We start from the raw sequence: 21,321 nt of genomic DNA on the forward strand, positions 1-21,321 counted from the left end.
GGGAAAAGGAGGAGAGAAAGAGGTATAATTCATATAAATTGTCATCCACACTTCTGTGGAAGTAAACATTCCATTCACCGGGGCTGTATGGGTCCAGGGTTCGAGACCCATACAGCCCAATGGAAGGTATAATTCATAATAATAATCTACACAACAAAGGGAAGGCAACTCCAGGAATCAGAAAGCGAGAGATTTGGGAGTGGACATAATTCCAAGACTGGTTCTAGCACCAGAGGCACACATAAACAGGGTAACATCAGCATCATATGAGACGCTGCTAAATATTAGAACATCGTTAACCTAAATCAGGAGTCCTTCAAGGCACTCTACACAATATCTGTTAGACCAACACTGGAATAAGCAGCACCGGCATGGTATCTACACCTCGTGAAGCATAAAACCAAAATTCGTAAAGTAGAGAGTGCTTGCAGCATGACTGGCGCCAGAGTTAAGAAGGTTATGAGAATAGTCTGATGGAAGGAGACTTCACAACCCTGGAGGAGGAAAGAAGGAGGAGAACTGAGGGCAATAGACAAGATGAAGAAGGGCAGCCTCTTGAAATTAAGGGCAAGTTGGACGCGGACACACGTGATGGAAGCTGGAACACGACTCGAACATATGTAAGGAAATACTCATACACTGTACAGGTGGTCAACATGTACCATACTAAAGTAGTTATGGAAGCCATCTCCATCCTCAACGTTACATATAGATTTGACAAGGAATTCAAGTAATAGGATAGATAAATTATAACACAAGAGGTAAATATGGGCTAGTAGGCAGGGGCCCAGAAGCTAGACCTCACTACCTTGTAGGCACTGATGGGTAAATAAAGGTATTCTTATACTCTGCTAAATGTTTGCTAATGCAGGCTGGTGGTAACACATGGAATTTTAGTTCATATGTTCTGCGAAATGGAAATATTAGACGAGCTCTTGATCTATACTCTGTAATCCGAAATATAGAATAGTGTAACGGGCCTCTGTTGTGTATCTAAGGTTAAAACGAGCCATTCAACACGCATAGTGTTTGTGTCCGAAACGCTTTGCGTTATAGTATATATAGTTATAGCTTTAGGCATTGTATGTACTAGCTCTATCTATAAATTCATCAATATCTGTATTACCCCTTGTATGTATGTACTTTACCTAAATAAACATTTGAATTTGTAAACACATTGTAGCCATGTGATCAACTACGTCACCAAGGACCCCATTTTTATGAAATTTTTATTACAAAAGATACTGTACATGAATATTTTAATAAATGTACGTTATTAATTTTGCGTGCGAGGATGATTTAGTACATGCTTAAGGTCTTCCATTATGTTTCTTAGTTCAGTCTCTCTCACAAACTAAGATCACAAACTATGCCTTTAAATCGCTTGATGCCAATAGTTGCCAGATGTTAGGGATGCTGCAGAGTTAGCTCAAAAAATTGTAATCAAAATGTTTATTCAGGTAAAAGTACACACAGAGAAGATGAGTTACAAACATAATGTTGGATTTATAGATAGAGATATGTAGTACATATAATACCTAAAGTCACTAATGCACAGCGTTTCGGGCAAACGCGTTTTAGCTATTGCCAAAATTTTCAGTCAGACTTTCCTAAATAACTTTCGTAAATAATACTACAAAAAAACGATAAAATTACTGAAATATTGACTTTTTGCGACGTTAGTAAGTGAATATAGAGCAGAGGTTAGTGACAAGTGTAGAGGCGCCACACGCGCGCCATCTGTGTATTGATTATATCACTACTGTCTTGCCAGCTACTAATATTGTCACAAGGTTTCTCCGCCGTGTATTCCACGTACCTATACATTTTATATAAAACAATTATGCAAAGTTATATTTATTTATTTTCTAATGCCGAACAAATATTATATGTCATTTATTGATTCGATAATGTATTTAGGGAAGAAATGGGGAAATAAAAGTAATATTTATTCGTTGTCGGGTTTCGCAAGATGTTCGCCCGCCCTCCAGTGTGTTGTTGTTAAGGCAGACGACGTGAGGCTCAGCTGTCATCCCCCGCTAGTTTTGTGAGTGTTGGCGCCCTTTTCTCCCTCATTTATCCATCCCTAGTAACCAGGAAGGTCTGTGTTAGTGTCGCGATGAACAAAAGATGATTTTAATAGTAATTCCTGCTATTTATCGGCGTGAGATTGTCGAAAATTTTCGCCAACTTGGTTTGTTTACGTGGAGTGTTGTGATCACGTGATGTTCTTCCCCTCTGCCAATTGGTCGGTTAATCCTTGTGCGTTGTAGCGCGCTCTGATTGGTTGCTTCATTCAGGTGATCCTTAAGGGGCATACTTGGCTAGTGCTGTGATTGGCTGCTTGGTTCATCCTGTTGACCCAGGCGAGGGTTGTAATTGGCTGGTTCATCCTGCTGGTCCACTTGACGGATATGATTGGTTGCCTGGTTCATCCTAGAGACCGTGGTGAGGGCTCTGATTGTCTGGCTCATCCTGATGGCCCACGTGAGAGCTGGGATTGTCTGGCTCATCCTGATGGCCAACGTGAGAGCTGGGATTGTCTGGCTCATCCTGATGGCCCACGTGAGAGCTGGGATTGTCTGGCTCATCCTGATGGCCCACGTGAGAGCTGGGATTGTCTGGCTCATCCTGATGGCCAACGTGAGAGCTGGGATTGTCTGGCTCATCCTGATGGCCCACGTGAGAGCTGGGATTGTCTGGCTCATCCTGATGGCCAACGTGAGGGCTGTGATTGTCTGGCTCATCCTGATGACCCTCGTGAGGGCTGCGATTGGCTGGTTCGTCCTGATGGCTCACGTGAGGGCCGAGACTGGTTGGGGTCAATGTGGCGAACACCCATTGCATAGGTTCGAATCCTCATCATGGCTTCTGTGAATTTTCTCATTGATATATCAACAATGTGATTTCTGTGTAGGGCTGTGTGATTGGTTTGGGGTCAGTGTGTTGATCCACGTAAGCGCTGTGATTGGTTGGGGGTCAATGTGGTGACCCACGGGTGGGCTCTTGTAAGTGTAATTTCTGCATTACAAATACTGTATAGTCGTAATGTTATGCGTATATAATCTCACAGTACCCCTGAATTAATATACTTTCTCTTTGTTGCAAAATATGGTACTTATTTTGGAATGAGGTTATAATAATAATTTAAGTGTTTCGGAGGGAGAGGCAGCCAGTGTGTATAAATGAGCAAATCCACAAGGGCCGTGACGATGGTTCGAAGCCTACGTCCGACAGGATCCCAGACGCTGCCTTAATCGTCTGGGATCATCCTTAATATATACCTGAGTTTACCCGAGGCCACTATCTCTCTAGTGGCCTCGACGAGGGCAGGAAGCCGGCAGTTTGTCGAAGGTGGCCCCCGTTTGTCCTGATACTGTCGAGCAGGATTTTGAAATTCAGCAGCGTTTTGGCATTTCGGCTTCGGCAGATAGGCGGTTTCATGAGTATAACCCTGTGGGTGAAAAAACATTTCCTGTTTTCTATCCTACATGGTGGCTTGTTGAGCTCGAAACCTTTCCTCCTTATTTGTGTTACATCTGACCTTTTGAAGAAATTTCCTGGATCAATAAGCCTAACATAATAATGGTAATAATACATTGTGTTGGGACAGGCAGCCAGTTTATCAACCCGTCTTCAGACGAAGTCCATTCCATCCAGCGTTCGACCTCAAAGACGTATTCATAAATTTTAACATGCTGTTCATTCAAAATAGTAATTTTCTTAAATATATATTATTATTATATATTAGCATATTGTGCATATTTAGGCATTGGTTAGGTTAGGTGTTTAGGTTTTGTTGGCGATTATTTGTAAGTTGTAGTACGTGGGTGAAGCATTTACAGAGTTGTGGATAGAACAAAAGTAGTCAGTGAAGCACTTGTTCCGGAAGTGTTCGGACGTCATCAGTTGTGAGTCGTGTGTAATAGTTTTTTCCATTCATAAACGGGGGGGGGGGGGGGGGGAATGGGGGGTTGGCGGGTGCATGGAAAATATTTTGAACTTTGTTTGAGGACGGGCTGCAATTTATACATTCAGTACATGTTAGGCTTATATGGACCCCCCCCCCCCCCACAGGGTCGAATTACTGACCCTCCCCAGGGTGTAACCCCACAACAGGCCTGACTAACTCCTAGGTGTTTATTTGCTGCTTGGCGAACAAGTAAATTAGGTGATGGGACACTCCTCCCAGCCACTTCTGTCCAGCCCGGGAGGATTCGAACCCGGAATTAGAGATTATCAGTCGAGAAGTAACCAGACTGTACAACCGAGTACTGTACTACGTGTAAACAACGGTGAAGATCAAAATAAAGCTTGGCTTCTCGTGAATACATGTTGATCTACATCAGAGATTTTCAACCTTTTTCAACTCCCGGCACTCTAAACACGGTGCTGAAGTTGTTAAGAATTGCCATAATTTGTTAAGGATAAACTTTTTAATATAATATATAAAAACTGGTATTAAGATACTGTAGTTGAAATTGTAATCATAGTTTTTTTTAAGTACGGTTGATCATGAATTTCAAAAGATTGATGCTCTATTTTGTTTACTTTCCCTCAAACTCCCGCGACACGCCTCTCGGCAAGCTGGTGTACGAAAAAGTTAGGTTGAAGAACGCTGCCATACACAAATGGATTTATTTTTCTAACCAAGATTCGTCGTGTACTTATTTCAGGCGGTTTCTCCGTGGTTCATGTGTGATAACATCTACACACCTTGTGTGGTTCATGGAACACGTTGCCAGGTAACATGGCATAACTGAGATTGCTTGGTTCTTAAATATTGGTTAGACAAATATCCGAGTGACAGTGTATGGATAGAAATAGCGCTGCCATGCATGGGGCCAATTGATTTTAGCCAGTTTCCTTTGCTATCAGAGGCCTATGATAGATACACTTAGGCATCCCCTTTACGTCTCTAACAGTACATTCTCAATATATTATAAGCATCTAATTCTCTAAGCATAAACGTACAAACCTAGACCAACTTATCTAACCAAATGCCTTTAAAGGACCTCAATTAGACGCAGCTGTTGATAGTGTCAAAGCTGGTGTGCATTAATTATGAGGACGGCCATTTTAGTTGAAGGGCGTTAAGGATGGCAGTCAATCCCTCCTGATTTACTTAGGCAACGTCTAAGTTACCACTAATGCCAAAGAAGCATTCATCAATGTTGGACTAAAAGTACAGTACCTTATACTAAAAATCGTCTTTTTCTCAAATATATATTAATTTTATTTACTAGAATTTATAATAATAATCATAAGAATGTGTGGACAAATAAAAACATTTAGTGGTCATTAGATTAGGGTTTCTAGGTAATTATATTTATTTAAAGTTCGTGAGTGAAGCATTTTCAGAGGAGCGCTCCGAACAGTTGTGGTCGGTGAAGCAGTGTTGGAGAAAAGTTTGAACGTCGTCAGTCGAGTCATGTGTAAAGCAGGCAGTCCTCATCAACCAAGGCTAAACGCTCGGTAACCCAGCTACCAAATCCCTTGTATGCAACTGTTATACATGTGGGTAGTTAGTAACTAGTGTTTGCTCTGTGGGGATCTATATTTAAGGTCAGGGAGTTTGAATCACTGGAGTAGATGAGGCCCTAATTCCCAGAGAGTATGAATCACTATAAATGGTCTGCAATATAGAGATTAACCACTCCACTACAACAAGGTTAAAAGGATAATTCTGGTGAAAACCTTAATATACAATTTAATAACCCTAATCCCCCCCCCCCCCCCAAGTACAATAATTCTCTTACCACCTCGATCTTACGTTAATTCCCTGAATCCACTAGAACAGGAGACGAGGGTTACAAGCAACAACTAGAGGTTGTTAGGGACAGAACAGATAACTCTACCCCCACTGTGGTCCGGCTTGGCCGCCCCAGAGGAGAACACATGGGGCTCAAAACACTGGCCTGTAGGACACAACAGTTTAACTTAACACTAATAATGGCACGGTACATTGACAGATACTTATCTTGGAAAGTTACGAGAATATGGGGAAGAGAGGAAAAGAGGAGGGGGGGAAGAGGGAAGTCACAATCACACGTCCAGACCTCTTGAACACCCAGTAGAGAAGACCTAAAACGCCCCCCATCTCCCCCCCCCCATTCGGTTGCTGCCGGAGTTAATTAACTGATCGTACAGTAACAGTACTAGTCTTACAAGACAAACTTTTACTTGCTAATAATCAGTTCTAAGTATAACTGACATCTAGCTTTAAATTATATTAATATTCAATTAACACATTATACCAACTCTGTGAGCAACGAGGTTGTTCCTACGTCTGGCAGGGAAGTGGAACCATCAACCAAGTTGAGCACTTAAGGACTTGTGAAACATAAGTATAATTCCTAGATAAATTCCTCCTACATAACCCAACCTATCAATTAGTGTTCTATAATTTACTTAATCAAAAATATTCCCAGTCAGGACCTGTCACTACACATACTTAAGAGTTAATGGTCCCTGTAAGTATGTAAACAGACGCGTTAATAACCTGGGCCCAGATTCACGAAGCAGTTGCGCAAGTACTTACGAACGTGTACATCTTTCCTCAATCTTTGACGGCTTTGGTTACATTTATTAAGCAGTTTACAAGCATGAGAACTTTCAAATCAACTGTTGTTATTGTTATAAACAGCCTCCTGGTGCTTAGCAGCTCATTAATTGTTTAATAATTGTAAACAAAGCCGCCAAAGATTTAGAGAAGATGTACAGGTCCGTAAGTGCTTGCGTAAATGCTTCATGAATCTGGCCCCTGGTTCCTTTGCACTGCCAGTTAAGGTGCCATCTAAGAACCCAGGGTCGTAACAGTAACCTGTCCTCAGGTCAGGCTCCTTAAAATAGTGACCATTCCCCCCTCGAGACACATTCATAAATTTGTACGTATTGTGCATTAAAAATGTGTCTCACATATAAATTAACATATATTAATTGTATGTCTAGTTCAACCCGTCCTTGACTCGAGTCCATTCCATCCAGCGGTCGACCCCACAGACGCATTCATAAATTTTTACATGCTGATCATTCAAAACGGGAATTGTCTAAAATATTAATTAATGATAATATCCATAAACAGGTGTTCAGGTATGTGGTTAAATGTGAGGTATCGGGATATCATGACTTTCTTTACACCTTTTGATCCCAAAATGAAACTTACACCAGATAATGCATTATCTTGAATAGTGTTTCCCAGATGAATTAAAGATATACGTTTTGTATATTGAAGGTCAGAGGTCACGTCATGTGATCTTGAACAATGATGGTTAAGGTCATGAAAACAGTGCGTCGTGAGCATCAAAACAAGCGCAGTATTTTCTTGAGGTTATTTTGAGATGATTTCGGGGCTTTAGTGTCCCCGCGGTCCGGTCCTCGACCAGGCCTCCACCCCCCCCCCAGGAAGCAGCCCGTAACAGCTGACTAACACCTAGGTACCTATTTTTCTGCTAGGTAACAGGAGGCATAGGGTGAAAAAAACTCTGCCCATTGTTTCTCGCCGGCGCCTGGGATCGAACCCGGGACCACAGGATCACAAGTCCAGTGTGCTGTCCGCTCGGCCGAGTAACAGTATGAAAGTTCCGCCTCAGAAGCCAAGTTATGATTTGCTTGTGTAGGTGAAAATGTTGTATTTTTCACATTAGCAACCATGCTGTATGAATATCATACATCACTAAGCGCTTAAAATGTTGCATACATCAATTACTTTATATCCTCTACCATCTTACTAACGTTCATGAAAATTTGAGATGATAAGTTGACAACTTTACTTTTTGTGATGTCAGAGACTCACCATCCCCCTAGTGTGATTGTGTTGGCTGGCCGCTCCTGGTATAATGGTCTCGTTGTGTCCCTGTGGCCCGTCTGTGTGTGTGTAGCCTCTGTGTTGTGGCCCGTCTGTGTGTGTGTAGCCTCTGTGTTGTGGCCCGTCTGTGTGTGTAGCCTCTGTGTTGTGGCCCGTCTGTGTGTGTGTAGCCTCTGTGTTGTGGCCCGTCTGTGTGTGTGTAGCCTCTGTGTTGTGGCCCGTCTGTGTGTGTAGCCTCTGTGTTGTGTCCCGTCTGTGTGTGTAGCCTCTGTGTACTCACCTAATTGTGCTTGCGGGGGTTGAGCTTTGGCTCTTTTTTAATACCCCGCAGTGACACGCGTCACAATCATGTATTATTTTATGTAACAACACCCAGCACTGTCTTTCCTCGAATGCAAACTTTCTTGGTTCTGGAACCGGTTTTGTGGTATATCTGAAGTCTCGTTGTGTGTACTCACTTTTTTTTTTTTTTTTTTTTTTTTTTTTAGATATATACAAGAGTTGTTACATTCTTGTAAAGCCACTAGTACGCGTAGCGTTTCGGGCAAGTCCTTAATCCTATGGTCCCTGGAATACGATCCCCTGCCGCGAAGAATCGTTTTTTCATCCAAGTACACATTTTACTGTTGCGTTAAACAGAGGCTACAGTTAAGGAATTGCGCCCAGTAAATCCTCCCCGGCCAGGATACGAACCCATGACATAGCACTCGCGGAACGCCAGGCGAGTGTCTTACCACTACACCACGGAGACTGCAAAGCTAGTTGTGTCTGCAGGATCGAGCATTGACTCTTGGATCCCGCCTTTCGATCATCGGTTGTTTACAGCAATGACTCCTGTCCCATTTCCCTATCATACCTGGTTTTAAAATTATGAATAGTATTTGCTTCCACAACCTGTTCCTGAAGTGCATTCCATTTCCCCACTACTCTCACGCTAAAAGAAAACTTCCTAACATCTCTGTGATTCATCTGAGTTTCAAGCTTCCATCCATGTCCCCTCGTTCTGTTAACATTCCGTGTGAACATTTCGTCTATGTCCACTCTGTCAATCCCTCTGAGTATTTTATACGTTCCTATCATGTCCCCCCTCTCCCTTCTTCTTTCTAGTGTCGTAAGGCACAGTTCCCTCAGGCGCTCCTCATACCCCATCCCTCGTAACTCTGGGACGAGTCTCGTTGCAAACCTCTGAACCTTTTCCAGTTTCATTATATGCTTCTTCAGATGGGGACTCCATGATGAGGCTGTGTGTGTGGGGAGGGGAGCGGAAGGTGAAGAGTTGGTGCATATGGGGGAGGGTTTGGGTGGATGTGGGTGGTAGAGGGTCTTTTGGTAGGTGTGAGGGTTGGATGGATTTATTGATTGATGAAGATTAAGCCACCCAAACGGTGGCACGGGCATGAATAGCCCGTAAGTGGTGGCCCTTTGGAGCCATTACCAGTATCAAGAGCTGATGCTGGAGATCTGTGGAGGCGCGACTGCACCCTGCGGAGAGGTGATGACCTCTGTGAGGGTTGGAGGGGGGGGGGGGAGAGGGTGTTTCGGGTGAATTTGGGATTGATGTGTGTACTTACCTAATTGTGCTTGCGGGGGTTGAGCTTCGGCTCTTTGGTCCCGCCTCTCAACTGTCAATCAACTGGTGTACAGGTTCCTGAGCCTACTGGGCTCTATCATATCTATATTTGAAACTGTGTGTTTATGTGTGTGTGTGTGTGTGTGTGTGTGTGTGTGTGTGTGTGTGTGTGTGTGTGTGTGTGTGTGTGTGTGTTTCGGAATGTGTGTGGGGGGAAGGGGGTTATTTGGGTAAGTGCCTTTTTACACACATATATAGGGCCCGTGGTGAGATATGCACTGCGCATAACGGCTTGGGGGTGAGCAGATGGCTAGGCTTTGCTGAGTTTATTTAAGTGGTCACTCGCAGATTGGTGGGCTGTTCTTGCAGACATGCACTCAGGCACGCACGCACGGACCGGGAGGGTGGGGAGGGGGGGAGAGAGAGAGAGAGAGAGTGGGGATGACGACACTTTGTAAGAGTGAAAGTGGTTGCACACTTGTGTTGTGGTGTAGAGGAATGTGGACTATCCAGCCCAGGAACATCTTCCTCCTCCTCCTGCTGCCGCCGCCCTCCACCAGCACTGTAGGAGGGGTGAGCGGGGCGGGTTACATTGGAGGGTGAGGTGGAGTCTGGCGGGCAGACACCAGTCATCAGTCCTTGTTACTTTCCTCACAGCCTCAGCAACGTGTCTTCTTAACCCTTCCATATGATAGTGTGTCGTGTGTGTGTGTCGTGTGTGTGTGTGTGCTCACCTAGTTGTGCTTGCGGGGGTTGAGCTCTGGCTCTTTGGTCCCGCCTCTCAACCGTCAATCAACTGGTGTACAGGTTCGTGAGCCTACTGGGCTCTATCATACCTACACTTGAAGCTGTGTATGGAGTCAGCCTCCACCACATTACTTCCTAATGCATTCCATTTGTCAACTACTCTGACACTGAAAAAATTCTTTCTAACGTCTCTATGGCTCATTTGGGCACTCAATTTCCACCTGTGTCCCCTAGTGCGTGTGCCCCTTGTGTTAAAAAGTCTGTCTTTATCTACCCTATCAATTGCTCTGAGAATCTTGTATGTGGTGATCATGTCCCCTCTAACTCTTGTCTCCCAGTGACGTGAGGTTTAATTCCCGTAGTCTCTCCTCGTAGATCATACCTCTCAGCTCGGGTACTAGTCTGGTGGCAAACCTTTGAACCTTTTCCAGTTTAGTCTTATGCTTGACTAGATATAGAAGTCTCCGTGGTGTAGTGGTAAGACACTCGCCTGGCGTTCCGCGAGCGCTATGTCATGGGTTCGTATCCTGGCCGGGGAGGATTTACTGGGCACAATTCCTTAACTGTAGCCTCTGTTTAACGCAACAGTAAAATGTGTACTTGGATGAAAAAACGATTCTTCGCGGCAGGGGATCGTATTCCAGGGACCATAGGATTAAGGACTTGCCCGAAACGCTACGCGTACTAGTGGCTGTACAAGAATGTAACAACTCTTGTATATATCTCAAAAAAAAAAAAAAAAAATAAAAAAAAAAAAAAAAAAAATAAAAATAAATAATAATATGGACTCCATGCTGGAGCCGCATACTCCAGGATTGGTCTGACATATGTGGTATATAGTGTTCTGAAAGATTCCTTACACAAGTTTCTAAAGGCCGTTCTTATGTTAGCCAACCTGGCATATGCCGCTGATGTTATCCTCCTGATATGAGCTTCAGGGGACAAGTCTGGCGTGATGTCAGCCCCCAGGTCTTTCTCTCTGACTCTTGCAGGATTTCATCCCCCAAATGATACCTTGTATCTGGTCTCCTGCTTCCTACCCCTATCTTCATTACATTACATTTGCTTGGGTTAAACTCTAACAGCCATTTGTTCGACCATTCCTGCAGCTTGTCCAGATCTTCTTGAAGCCTCAAGCTGTCCTCCTCTGTCTTAATCCTTCTCATAATTTTGGCGTCGTCAGCAAACATTGAGAGGAATGAGTCTATACCCTCTGGGAGATCATTTACGTATATCAGAAACAGAATAGGTCCGAGATAGGTCAAAGCCCTGTGGGACTCCACTGGTGACTTCACGCCAATCTGAGGTCTCACCCCTCACTATAACTCTCTGCTTCCTATTGCTTAGGTACTCCCTTATCCACTGGAGCGCCCTACCAGTTACTCCTGCCTGTTTCTCCAGCTTATACATCAGCCTTTTATGGGGTACTGTGTCAAAGGCGTTCCGACAGTCCAAAAAAATGCAGTCTACCCATCCTTCTCTTTCTTGCTTAATCTTTGCCACCTGATCGTAGAATTCTATTAAGCCGGTAAGGCAAGATTTACCCTCCCTGAACCCATGTTGATGGGTTGTCACGAACTCCAGATGTGTTACTAGGTTTTTTCTCACGATCTTCTCCATCATCTTACATGGTATACAAGTTAAGGACACTGGCCTGTAGTTCAGTGCCTCTTATCTGTCGCCCTTTTTGTATATTGGGACTACATTAGCCGTCTTCCATATTTCTGGTAGGTCTCCTGTTCAGTGACCTACTATACACTATGGAGAGTGGCAAACAAAGTGTTCCTGCACACTCTTTCAAAACCCATGGTGAGATTCCGTCCGGCCCAACAGCCTTTCTCACGTCCAGCACCAATAGGTGCCTCTTGACCTCATCTTTTGTAATTTCGAACCTTTCCAATGTCGCCTGGTTTGCTGCCACCTCTCCTAGCGTCGTGACCTCTCCTTCTTCTATTGTAAAGACCTCCTGGAACCTTTTGTTGAGTTCTTCACACACCTCTTTGTCATTCTCTGTGTACCTGTCTTCACCCGTTCAAAGTTTCATCACCTGTTCCTTCACTGTTGTCTTCCTCCTGATGTGACTGTGTAGTAGCTTCGGTTCGGTCTTGGCTTTATTAGCTATATCATTTTCATACCTTTTCTCAGCTGCTCTTCTCACACTAACATACTCGTTCCTGGTTCTCTGGTATCTCTCTTTACTTTCTGGTGTTCTGTTATTACGGAAGTTCCTCCATGCCCTTTTGTTCAGCTCCTTTGCTTTCATACATTCCCTATTAAACCACCGATTCTTCCTTTGCTTCTCTGTTTTTTCCTGTCGGGCTGGGACAAACCTGCTTACAGCCTCCTGACACTTTTGGGTGACATAGTCCATCTTGTCTTGTACAGACATAGTTCTGAGTTTTGTGTCCCATGGTATATCCCTTAGGACGTTATTCATCTCATAGTTTCCCTTTCGGTACGCCAGCCCTTTGTTTCCCAGTTCTTTTTTGGGGGGAGATAATTCCTAGCTCAACTAGGTACTCAAAGCTCAATACACTATGATCACTCATTCCCAAGGGGGCTTCCAACTTAACTTCCCTTATATCCCACTCATTTTGGGTAAATATCAGATCAAGCAAGGCTGGTTCATCCTCTCCTCTCATTCTTGTCGGTCCCTTGACGTGTTGACTTAGAAAGTTTCTTGTTGCCACGTCCAGCAGCTTAGCTCTCCATGTGTCTGGTCCTCCATGTGGGTATCTGTTCCCCAATCTATCTTCCCGTGGTTGAAATCTCCCATGATTAGTAGTCTGGATCCGTTCCTGCTAGCCACAGAAGCTGCTCTCTCTATTATATTGATGGAGGCCATGTTGTTTCTATCATATTCCTGTCTGGGTCTTCTGTCATTCGGTGGGGGGTTATATATGACTACTACTATGATTTTCTGTCCTCCAGTTGTTATGGTGCCTGATATGTGGTCACTGAAACCTTCACAACCCAGGCCAACATGGATTTCGAGCGGGAAGATCGTACCTCTCACAGCTACTTGATCACTACGACAAAGTCACTGAGGCATTAGAAGAAAAACAGAATGCTGATGTGATATACACGGACTATGCAAAGGCTTTCGATAAATGTGACCATGGCGTGATAGCATACAAAATGAAGTCAATGGGAATAACCGGTAAAGTAGGACGCTGGATACTCAGTTTTCTGTCAAACAGGACTCGGCGAGTAACGGTCAACCATATAAAATCGAGTCCGAGCGCAGTTAAAAGCTCTGTACCTCAAGGTACAGTCCTTGCACCGCTGCTTTTCCTTATTCTCATATCAGATATAGACAAAAATACAAGTCACAGCTTCGTATCATCCTTTGCAGATGACACAAAAATCAGTATGAAAATTACCTCGGCTGAAGACATTGAAAAACTTCAAGTTGATATTAATAAAGTTTTCGACTGGGCATCAGAAAATAACATGATGTTTAACGGTGATAAATTCCAGGTACTCAGGTACGGTAAAAATGAGGACCTTAAACATAATACAAGGTACAAAACAATCAAATGTGCCCATAGTAGGAAAACCGTATTAAAGGATTTGGGAATAATAATGTCTGACGACCTAACGTTTAGGGAGCATAACCAAGCAAATATTGCGTCAGCCAGAAAAATGATAGGATGGATTACGAGAACTTTCAAATCCAGGGATCCCATCACAATGGTTGTACTCTTTAAGTCACTTGTGTTGTCCCGTCTTGAGTACTGCTCAGTACTCACTATTCCCCTTCAGAGCAGGAGACATTGCTGAAATAGAAAATATGTATGAAGTGCCGTATATGTTCTCTGTATTCCCTCTATTTCAGCAATCTCTCCTGCTCTGAAGGGGGAAGTGAGTACTGAGCAGTACTCAAGACGGGACAACACAAGTGACTTGAAGAGTACAACCATTGTGATGGGATCCCTGGATTTGAAAGTTCTCGTAATCCATCCTATCATTTTTCTGGCTGCCGCAATATTTGCTTGGTTATGCTCCCTAAACGTTAGGTCGTCGGACATCATTATTCCCAAATCTTTGACATGCTGTTTTCTACTATGGGAAGATTCGATTGTGCAGGCGATGAGTCACAATAACGTGGCAAAAGTATGATGACCAGACCACACTAGAATGTGAAGGGACGACGACGTTTCGGTCCGTCCTGGACCATTCTCAAGTCGATTGTGTTTTGTACCCTGTATTAAGTTTCAGATCCCCATTTTTACCGTACCTGAGTACCTGAAATTTATCACTGTTAAACATCATGTTATTTTCTGCTGCCCAATCGAAAACTTTGTTGATATCTGCTTGTAATTTTTCAATGTCTTCAGCAGAGGTAATTTTCATGCTGATTCCTTCCCCCCCCACTCCACCCCCCTCCCTCCCTCTCTCTCTCCTCCTCCTCCTCCTCCTCCTCTCTCCTCCTCCTCTCTCCTCCTCCTCTCTCCTCCTCCTCTCTCCTCCTCCTCTCTCCTCCTCCTCTCTCCTCCTCCTCCTCCCTCTCTCTCTCTCTCTCTCTCTCTCTCTCTCTCTCTCTCTCTCTCTCTCTCTCTCTCTCTCTCTCTCTCTCTCTCTCTCTCTCTCTCTCTCTCTCTCTCTCTCTCTCTCTCTCACACTCTCTCTCTGTCTCTTTTACTCACGTTTCTCACCCTATTCAGCTTTTTCACCTCATTCCTGTCCTTTCCTACTTCTATGTTTTGTCCCTCTCCTAACCCACTTCCCCTATCCACCTTTCTTTGCCTGTCCCCCTCCCTCTTCTTGTCCCCCCTCCCAAGGCTTGTTCCCCCCATCCCCCAGCATGTCCCCCATCCCCCAGCTTGTCCCCCCATCCCCCAGCTTGTCCCCCCATCCCCCAGCTTGTCCCCCATCCCCCAGCTTGTCCCCCCATCCCCCAGCTTGTCCCCCCATCCCCCAGCTTGTCCCCTCTCCCCCTGCGTGTCCCCTCTCCCCCTGCGTGTCCCCTCTCCCCCTGCGTGTCCCCTCTCCCCCTGCGTGTCCCCTCTCCCCCTGCGTGTCCCCTCTCCCCCTGCGTGTCCCCTCTCCCCCTGCGTGTCCCTCTCCCACTGCGTGTCCCCTCTCCCCCTGCGTGACCCCCTCCTCCTGCGTGTCCCCTCCCCCTGCGTGTCCCCCCATCCCCCAGCTTGTCCCCCCATCCCCCAGCTTGTCCCCCCATCCCCCAGCTTGTCCCCCCATCCCCCTGCGTGTCCCCCCTCCCCCTGCGTGTCCCCCCTCCCCCTGCGTGTCCCCCCTCCCCCTGCGTGTCCCCTCTCCCCCTGCGTGTCCCCCCCTCCCCCTGCGTGTCCCCCCATCCCCCAGCTTGTCCCCCCATCCCCCAGCTTGTCCCCCCCATCCCCCAGCTTGTCCCCCCATCCCCCAGCTTGTCCCCCCATCCCCCAGCTTGTCCCCCCATCCCCCAGCTTGTCCCCCCCCATCCCCCAGCTTGTCCCCCCCATCCCCCAGCTTGTCCCCCCCATCCCCCAGCTTGTTCCCCCCATCCCCCAGCTTGTCCCCCCCCATCCCCCAGCTTGTCCCCCATCCCCCAGCTTGTCCCCCCATCCCCCAGCTTGTCCCCCCATCCCCCAGCTTGTCCCCCCATCCCCCAGCTTGTCCCCCCATCCCCCAGCTTGTCCCCCCATCCCCCAGCTTGTCCCCCCATCCCCCAGCTTGTCCCCCCCATCCCCCAGCTTGTCCCCCCATCCCCCAGCTTGTCCCCCCCATCCCCCAGCTTGTCCCCCCATCCCCCAGCTTGTCCCCCCCATCCCCCAGCTTGTCCCCCCCATCCCCCAGCTTGTCCCCCCATCCCCCAGCTTGTCCCCCCATCCCCCAGCTTGTCCCCCCATCCCCCAGCTTGTCCCCCCATCCCCCAGCTTGTCCCCCCATCCCCCAGCTTGTCCTCCCATCCCCCAGCTTGTCCCCCCTCCTCCTGCGTGTCCCCCCTCCCCCTGCGTGTCCCCCCTCCCCCTGCGTGTCCCCCCTCCCCCTGCGTGTCCCCCTCCCCCTGCGTGTCCCCCCTCCCCCAGCATGTCCCCCCTCCCCCTGCGTGTCCCCCCTCCCCCAGCATGTCCCCCCTCCCCCAGCGTGTCCCCCCTCCCCTGCTTGTCCCCCGTTCCCCTGCTTGTCCCCCTCCCCCTGGTTTTTACCCTCCCCTGCTTGTCCCCCCTCCCTCACCTGTCCCACCTTCCGTCCATCATTCAGTACCAAGCGGTGACAGCGGGTGTAGACGTGGCACCGCCGCCCCTGTTGCCGCGCGCGAGGGTCACCCAATTTAAACCCTTTGACCTGTCTCTTTATGCCCCCTTATGGCCATGTGTCTCACCCTCGCCGCCTCCACCTGGACCATTGATCATGCCTAAGACACAAGGACACGTGTTGACAGTACCGTAGGGGGAAGGACATACCAGCGGGGACAATATACGGTGTGTGTGTACGGTGACGTGTGGCAACTGTGGTTGTACCACGTCGTCGTAGTAGCCGTGTCAGTAGTGTCAACTGAGGTGTGGTGGAGGGTGGACGTGCGCGCTCCCACGTCCATGGTACACACTCGTGCTACACCTTAATACACTCGTCGACCACGTCCTCCATCATGGGTTTTGGCGGGAAAGGTATTATTGTTGTTATTGTTACTACGTGAGAGGTGTATTGTGACGTCCAGGGGGGGGGGTGACACGTTGTCAGCTGTGGGTGTGTGACAGGTCAGCTGGACCGTCTTGGTTATGGCCTCAGGTTATTGGCTGCTGCCACCCACTGTGTGACCTTACTGGCTAGTGGTGGTGGTGTGACCTTACCTGGCTAGTGGTGGTGTGACCTTACCTGGCTAGTGGTGGTGTGACCTTACCTGGCTAGTGGTGGTGTAACCTTACCTGGCTAGTGGTGGTGTGACCTTACCTGGCTAGTGGTGGTGTGACCTTACCTGGCTAGTGGTGGTGTGACCTTACCTGGCTAGTGGTGGTGTGACCTTACCTGGCTAGTGGTGGTGTGACCTTACCTGGCTAGTGGTGGTGTGACCTTACCTGGCTAGTGGTGGTGGTGTGACCTTACCTGGCTAGTGGTGGTGGTGTGACCTTACCTGGCTAGTGGTGGTGGTGTGACCTTACCTGGCTAGTGGTGGTGGTGTGACCTTACCTGGCTAGTGGTGGTGGTGTGACCTTACCTGGCTAGTGGTGGTGTGACCTTACCTGGCTAGTGGTGGTGGTGTGACCTTACCTGGCTAGTGGTGGTGGTGTGACCTTACCTGGCTAGTGGTGGTGGTGTGACCTTACCTGGCTAGTGGTGGTGGTGTGACCTTACCTGGCTAGTGGTGGTGGTGTGACCTTACCTGGCTAGTGGTGGTGGTGTGACCTTACCTGGCCAGTGGTGGTGTGACCTTACTGGCTAGTAGTGGTGGTGTGACCTTACCTGGCTGGAGGTGGTGGTGTGACCTTACCTGGCTAGTGGTGGTGGTGTGACCTTACCTGGCTAGTGGTGGTGTGACCTTACTGGCTAGTGGTGGTGTGACCTTACTGGCTAGTGGTGGTGTGACCTTACTGGCTAGTGGTGGTGTGACCTTACTGGCTAGTGGTGGTGTGACCTTACCTGGCTAGTGGTGGTGTGACTTTACTGGCTAGTGGTGGTGTGACCTTACTGGCTAGTGCTGGTGTGACCTTACTGGCTAGTGGTGGTGTGACCTTACCTGGCTAGTGGTGGTGGTGTGACCTTACGTGGCTAGTGGTGGTGGTGTGACCTTACGTGGCTAGTGGTGGTGGTGTGACCTTACGTGGCCAGTGGTGGTGGTGTGATCTTACCTGGCCAGTGGTGGTGGTGTGATCTTACCTGGCCACTGGTGGTGGTGTGACCTTACCTGGCCACTGGTGGTGGTGTGACCTTACCTGGCCACTGGTGGTGGTGTAACCTTACCTGGCCACTGGTGGTGGTGTGACCTTACCTGGCCACTGGTGGTGGTGTGACCTTACCTGGCCACTGGTGGTGGTATGACCTTACTGCTGTCTGGCTGGTGGTGGTGTGACCTTACCGGTGACTGGCTAGTGTTTTTTTTTTTTTATTATTTTCTACCACAGACGTGGCCACACATTTACAATGCTAACCAGCATATATACATTTTCTTCTGTCCTCCATGGACAGGGTTAGAGAAGTGTTAAACATACAGTTCAAGGGTTTATTGAACACTCAACCACAGAAGGTGATTCGGTGCTTTTAAAATGCTAAGCTAACCTACATACGTAAATACAAAGATACACAGATTTACGTACGCCCTACATAAAGTATTAGATGTGTCTTTTACATAGTGTCATTAATGTACATTCACAAAGGTGAAATGTAATTCTGATCAGCTTCCATATATGCTTTATACCCATACATATACATACACACACACACACACATACACATACATATATACACACATACATGCATTCACATACATTTGTCTCATTTACCCTGACAGGGTGAGGTAGCTGATAAAGGCTAGTAGTGGTGGTGTGACCTTACCGGTGACTGGCTAGTGGTGGTGGTGTGACCTTACCGGTGTCTGGCTAGTGGTGGTGGTGTGACCTTACCTGGCCACTGGTGGTGGTGTGACCTTACTGGTGTCTGGCTAGTGGTGGTGGTGTGACCTTACTGGTGTCTGGCTAGTGGTGGTGTGACCTTACCGGTGTCTGGCTAGTGGTGGTGGTGTGACCTTACCTGGCCACTGGTGGTGGTGTGACCTTACCGGTGTCTGGCTAGTGGTGGTGGTGTGATCTTACTGGTGACTGGCTAGTGGTGGTGGTGTGACCTTACTGCTGTCTGGCTAGTGGTGGTGGTGTGACCTTACTGGTGTCTGGCTAGTGGTGGTGTGACCTTACCGGTGTCTGGCTAGTGGTGGTGGTGTGACCTTACCTGGCCACTGGTGGTGGTGTGACCTTACCGGTGTCTGGCTAGTGGTGGTGGTGTGACCTTACTGGTGTCTGGCTAGTGGTGGTGTGACCTTACTGGTGTCTGGCTAGTGGTGGTGGTGTGACCTTACTGGTGTCTGGCTAGTGGTGGTGGTGTGACCTTACTGGTGTCTGGCTAGTGGTGGTGGTGTGACCTTAGTGGTGGTGGTGTGACCTTACTGGTGTCTGGGTAGTGGTGTGACCTTACTGGTGTCTGGCTAGTGGTGGTGTGACCTTAAAGGTGTCTGGCTAGTGGTGGTGGTGTGACCTTACTGGTGTCTGGCTAGTGGTGGTGTGACCTTACCGGTGTCTGGCTGGTGGTGGTGGTGTGACCTTACTGGTGTCTGGCTAGTGGTGGTGTGACCTTACCGGTGTCTGGCTAGTGGTGGTGGTGTGACCTTTCCGGTGTCTGGCTAGTGGTGGTGGTGTGACCTTACTGGTGTCTGGCTAGTGGTGGTGTGACCTTAGTGGTGTCTAGCTAGTGGTGGTGGTGTGACCTTACTGGTGTCTGGCTAGTGGTGGTGGTGTGACCTTACTGGTGTCTGGCTAGTGGTGGTGGTGTGACCTTACCGGTGTCTGGCTAGTGGTGGTGTGACCTTACCGGTGTCTGGCTGGTGGTGGTGTGACCTTACTGGTGTCTGGCTAGTGGTGGTGGTGTGACCTTACTGGTGTCTGGCTAGTGGTGGTGGTGTGACCTTACTGGTGTCTGGCTAGTGGTGGTGGTGTGACCTTACCGGTGTCTGGCTAGTGGTGGTGGTGTGACCTTACCGGTGTCTGGCTAGTGGTGGTGTGACCCTACCGGTGTCAGGCTGGTGGTGGTGTGACCTTACCGGTGTCTGGCTAGTGGTGGTGGTGTGACCTTACCGGTGTCTGGCTAGTGGTGGTGTGACCTTACCGGTGTCTGGCTAGTGGTGGTGTGACCTTGCTGGTGTCTGGCTAGTGGTGGTGGTGTGACCTTACTGGTGTCTGGCTAGTGGTGGTGGTGTGACCTTACCGGTGTCTGGCTAGTGGTGGTGTGACCTTACCGGTGTCTGGCTAGTGGTGGTGGTGTGACCTTACCGGTGTCTGGCCGGTGGTGGTGTGACCTTACCAGTGTCTGGCTGGTGGTGGTGTGACCTTACCGGTGTCTGGCTAGTGGTGGTGGTGTGACCTTACCGGTGTCTGGCTGGTGGTGGTGGTGTGACCTTGCCGGTGTCTGGCTGGTGGTGGTGTGACCTTACCGGTGTCTGGCTGGTGGTGGTGTGACCTTACCGGTGTCTGGCTGGTGGTGGTGTGACCTTACCAGTGTCTGGCTAGTGGTGGTGTGACCTTACCGGTGTCAGGCTAGTGGTGGTGGTGTGACCTTACTGGTGTCTGGCTGGTGGTGGTGTGACCTTACCGGTGTCTGGCTGGTGGTGGTGTGACCTTACCGGTGTCTGGCTGGTGGTGGTGTGACCTTACCGGTGTCTGGCTGGTGGTGGTGTGACCTTACCGGTGTCTGGCTGGTGGTGGTGTGACCTTACCGGTGTCTGGCTGGTGGTGGTGTGACCTTACCGGTGTCTGGCTGGTGGTGGTGTGACCTTACCGGTGTCTGGCTAGTGGTGGTGGTGTGACCTTACCGGTGTCTGGCTGGTGGTGTGACCTTACCGGTGTCTGGCTAGTGGTGGTGGTGTGACCTTACCGGTGTCTGGCTGGTGGTGGTGGTGTGACCTTGCCGGTGTCTGGCTGGTGGTGGTGTGACCTTACCGGTGTCTGGCTGGTGGTGGTGTGACCTTACCGGTGTCTGGCTGGTGGTGGTGTGACCTTACCAGTGTCTGGCTGGTGGTGGTGTGACCTTACCGGTGTCTGGCTGGTGGTGGTGGTGTGACCTTGCCGGTGTCTGGCTGGTGGTGGTGTGACCTTGCCGGTGTCTGGCTGGTGGTGGTGTGACCTTACCGGTGTCTGGCTGGTGGTGGTGTGACCTTACCGGTGTCTGGCTGGTGGTGGTGTGACCTTACCGGTGTCTGGCTGGTGGTGGTGTGACCTTACCGGTGTCTGGCTGGTGGTGGTGTGACCTTACTGGTGTCTGGCTGGTGGTGGTGTGACCTTACTGGTGTCTGGCTAGTGGTGGTGGTGTGACCTTACTGGTGTCTGGCTAGAGGTGGTGGTGTGACCTTACTGGTGTCTGGCTGGTGGTGGTGGTGTGACCTTACCGGTGTCTGGCTGGTGGTGGTGGTGTGACCTTGCCGGTGTCTGGCTGGTGGTGGTGTGACCTTACCGGTGTCTGGCTGGTGGTGGTGGTGTGACCTTACTGGTGTCTG

General features: G+C 48.6%; 1 protein-coding gene across 3 annotated transcripts in view; it reads left to right on the forward strand.

Annotated features, from left to right (window-relative positions):
* The first annotated feature begins 1,968 nt into the window (after positions 1-1,968).
* LOC123755797 (GDP-mannose pyrophosphorylase B) overlaps positions 1,969-21,321 on the forward strand; it is a 67,695-nt gene continuing 48,342 nt past the window's right edge. Inside the window, exon 1 of one of the 3 annotated variants that reach the window (XM_045738613.2) lies at positions 1,969-2,047. Coding sequence is in view for 1 of the 3 variants with exons in the window: in XM_045738612.2 (XP_045594568.1) it covers positions 16,717-16,735 (19 nt within the window). In the remaining 2 variants the exon portion in view is untranslated. The other 2 variants (XM_069300280.1, XM_045738612.2) reach the window with 2 other exon arrangements.

This window comes from Procambarus clarkii, chromosome 43, assembly GCF_040958095.1.
Source record: "Procambarus clarkii isolate CNS0578487 chromosome 43, FALCON_Pclarkii_2.0, whole genome shotgun sequence".
NCBI lineage: Eukaryota > Metazoa > Arthropoda > Malacostraca > Decapoda > Cambaridae > Procambarus > Procambarus clarkii.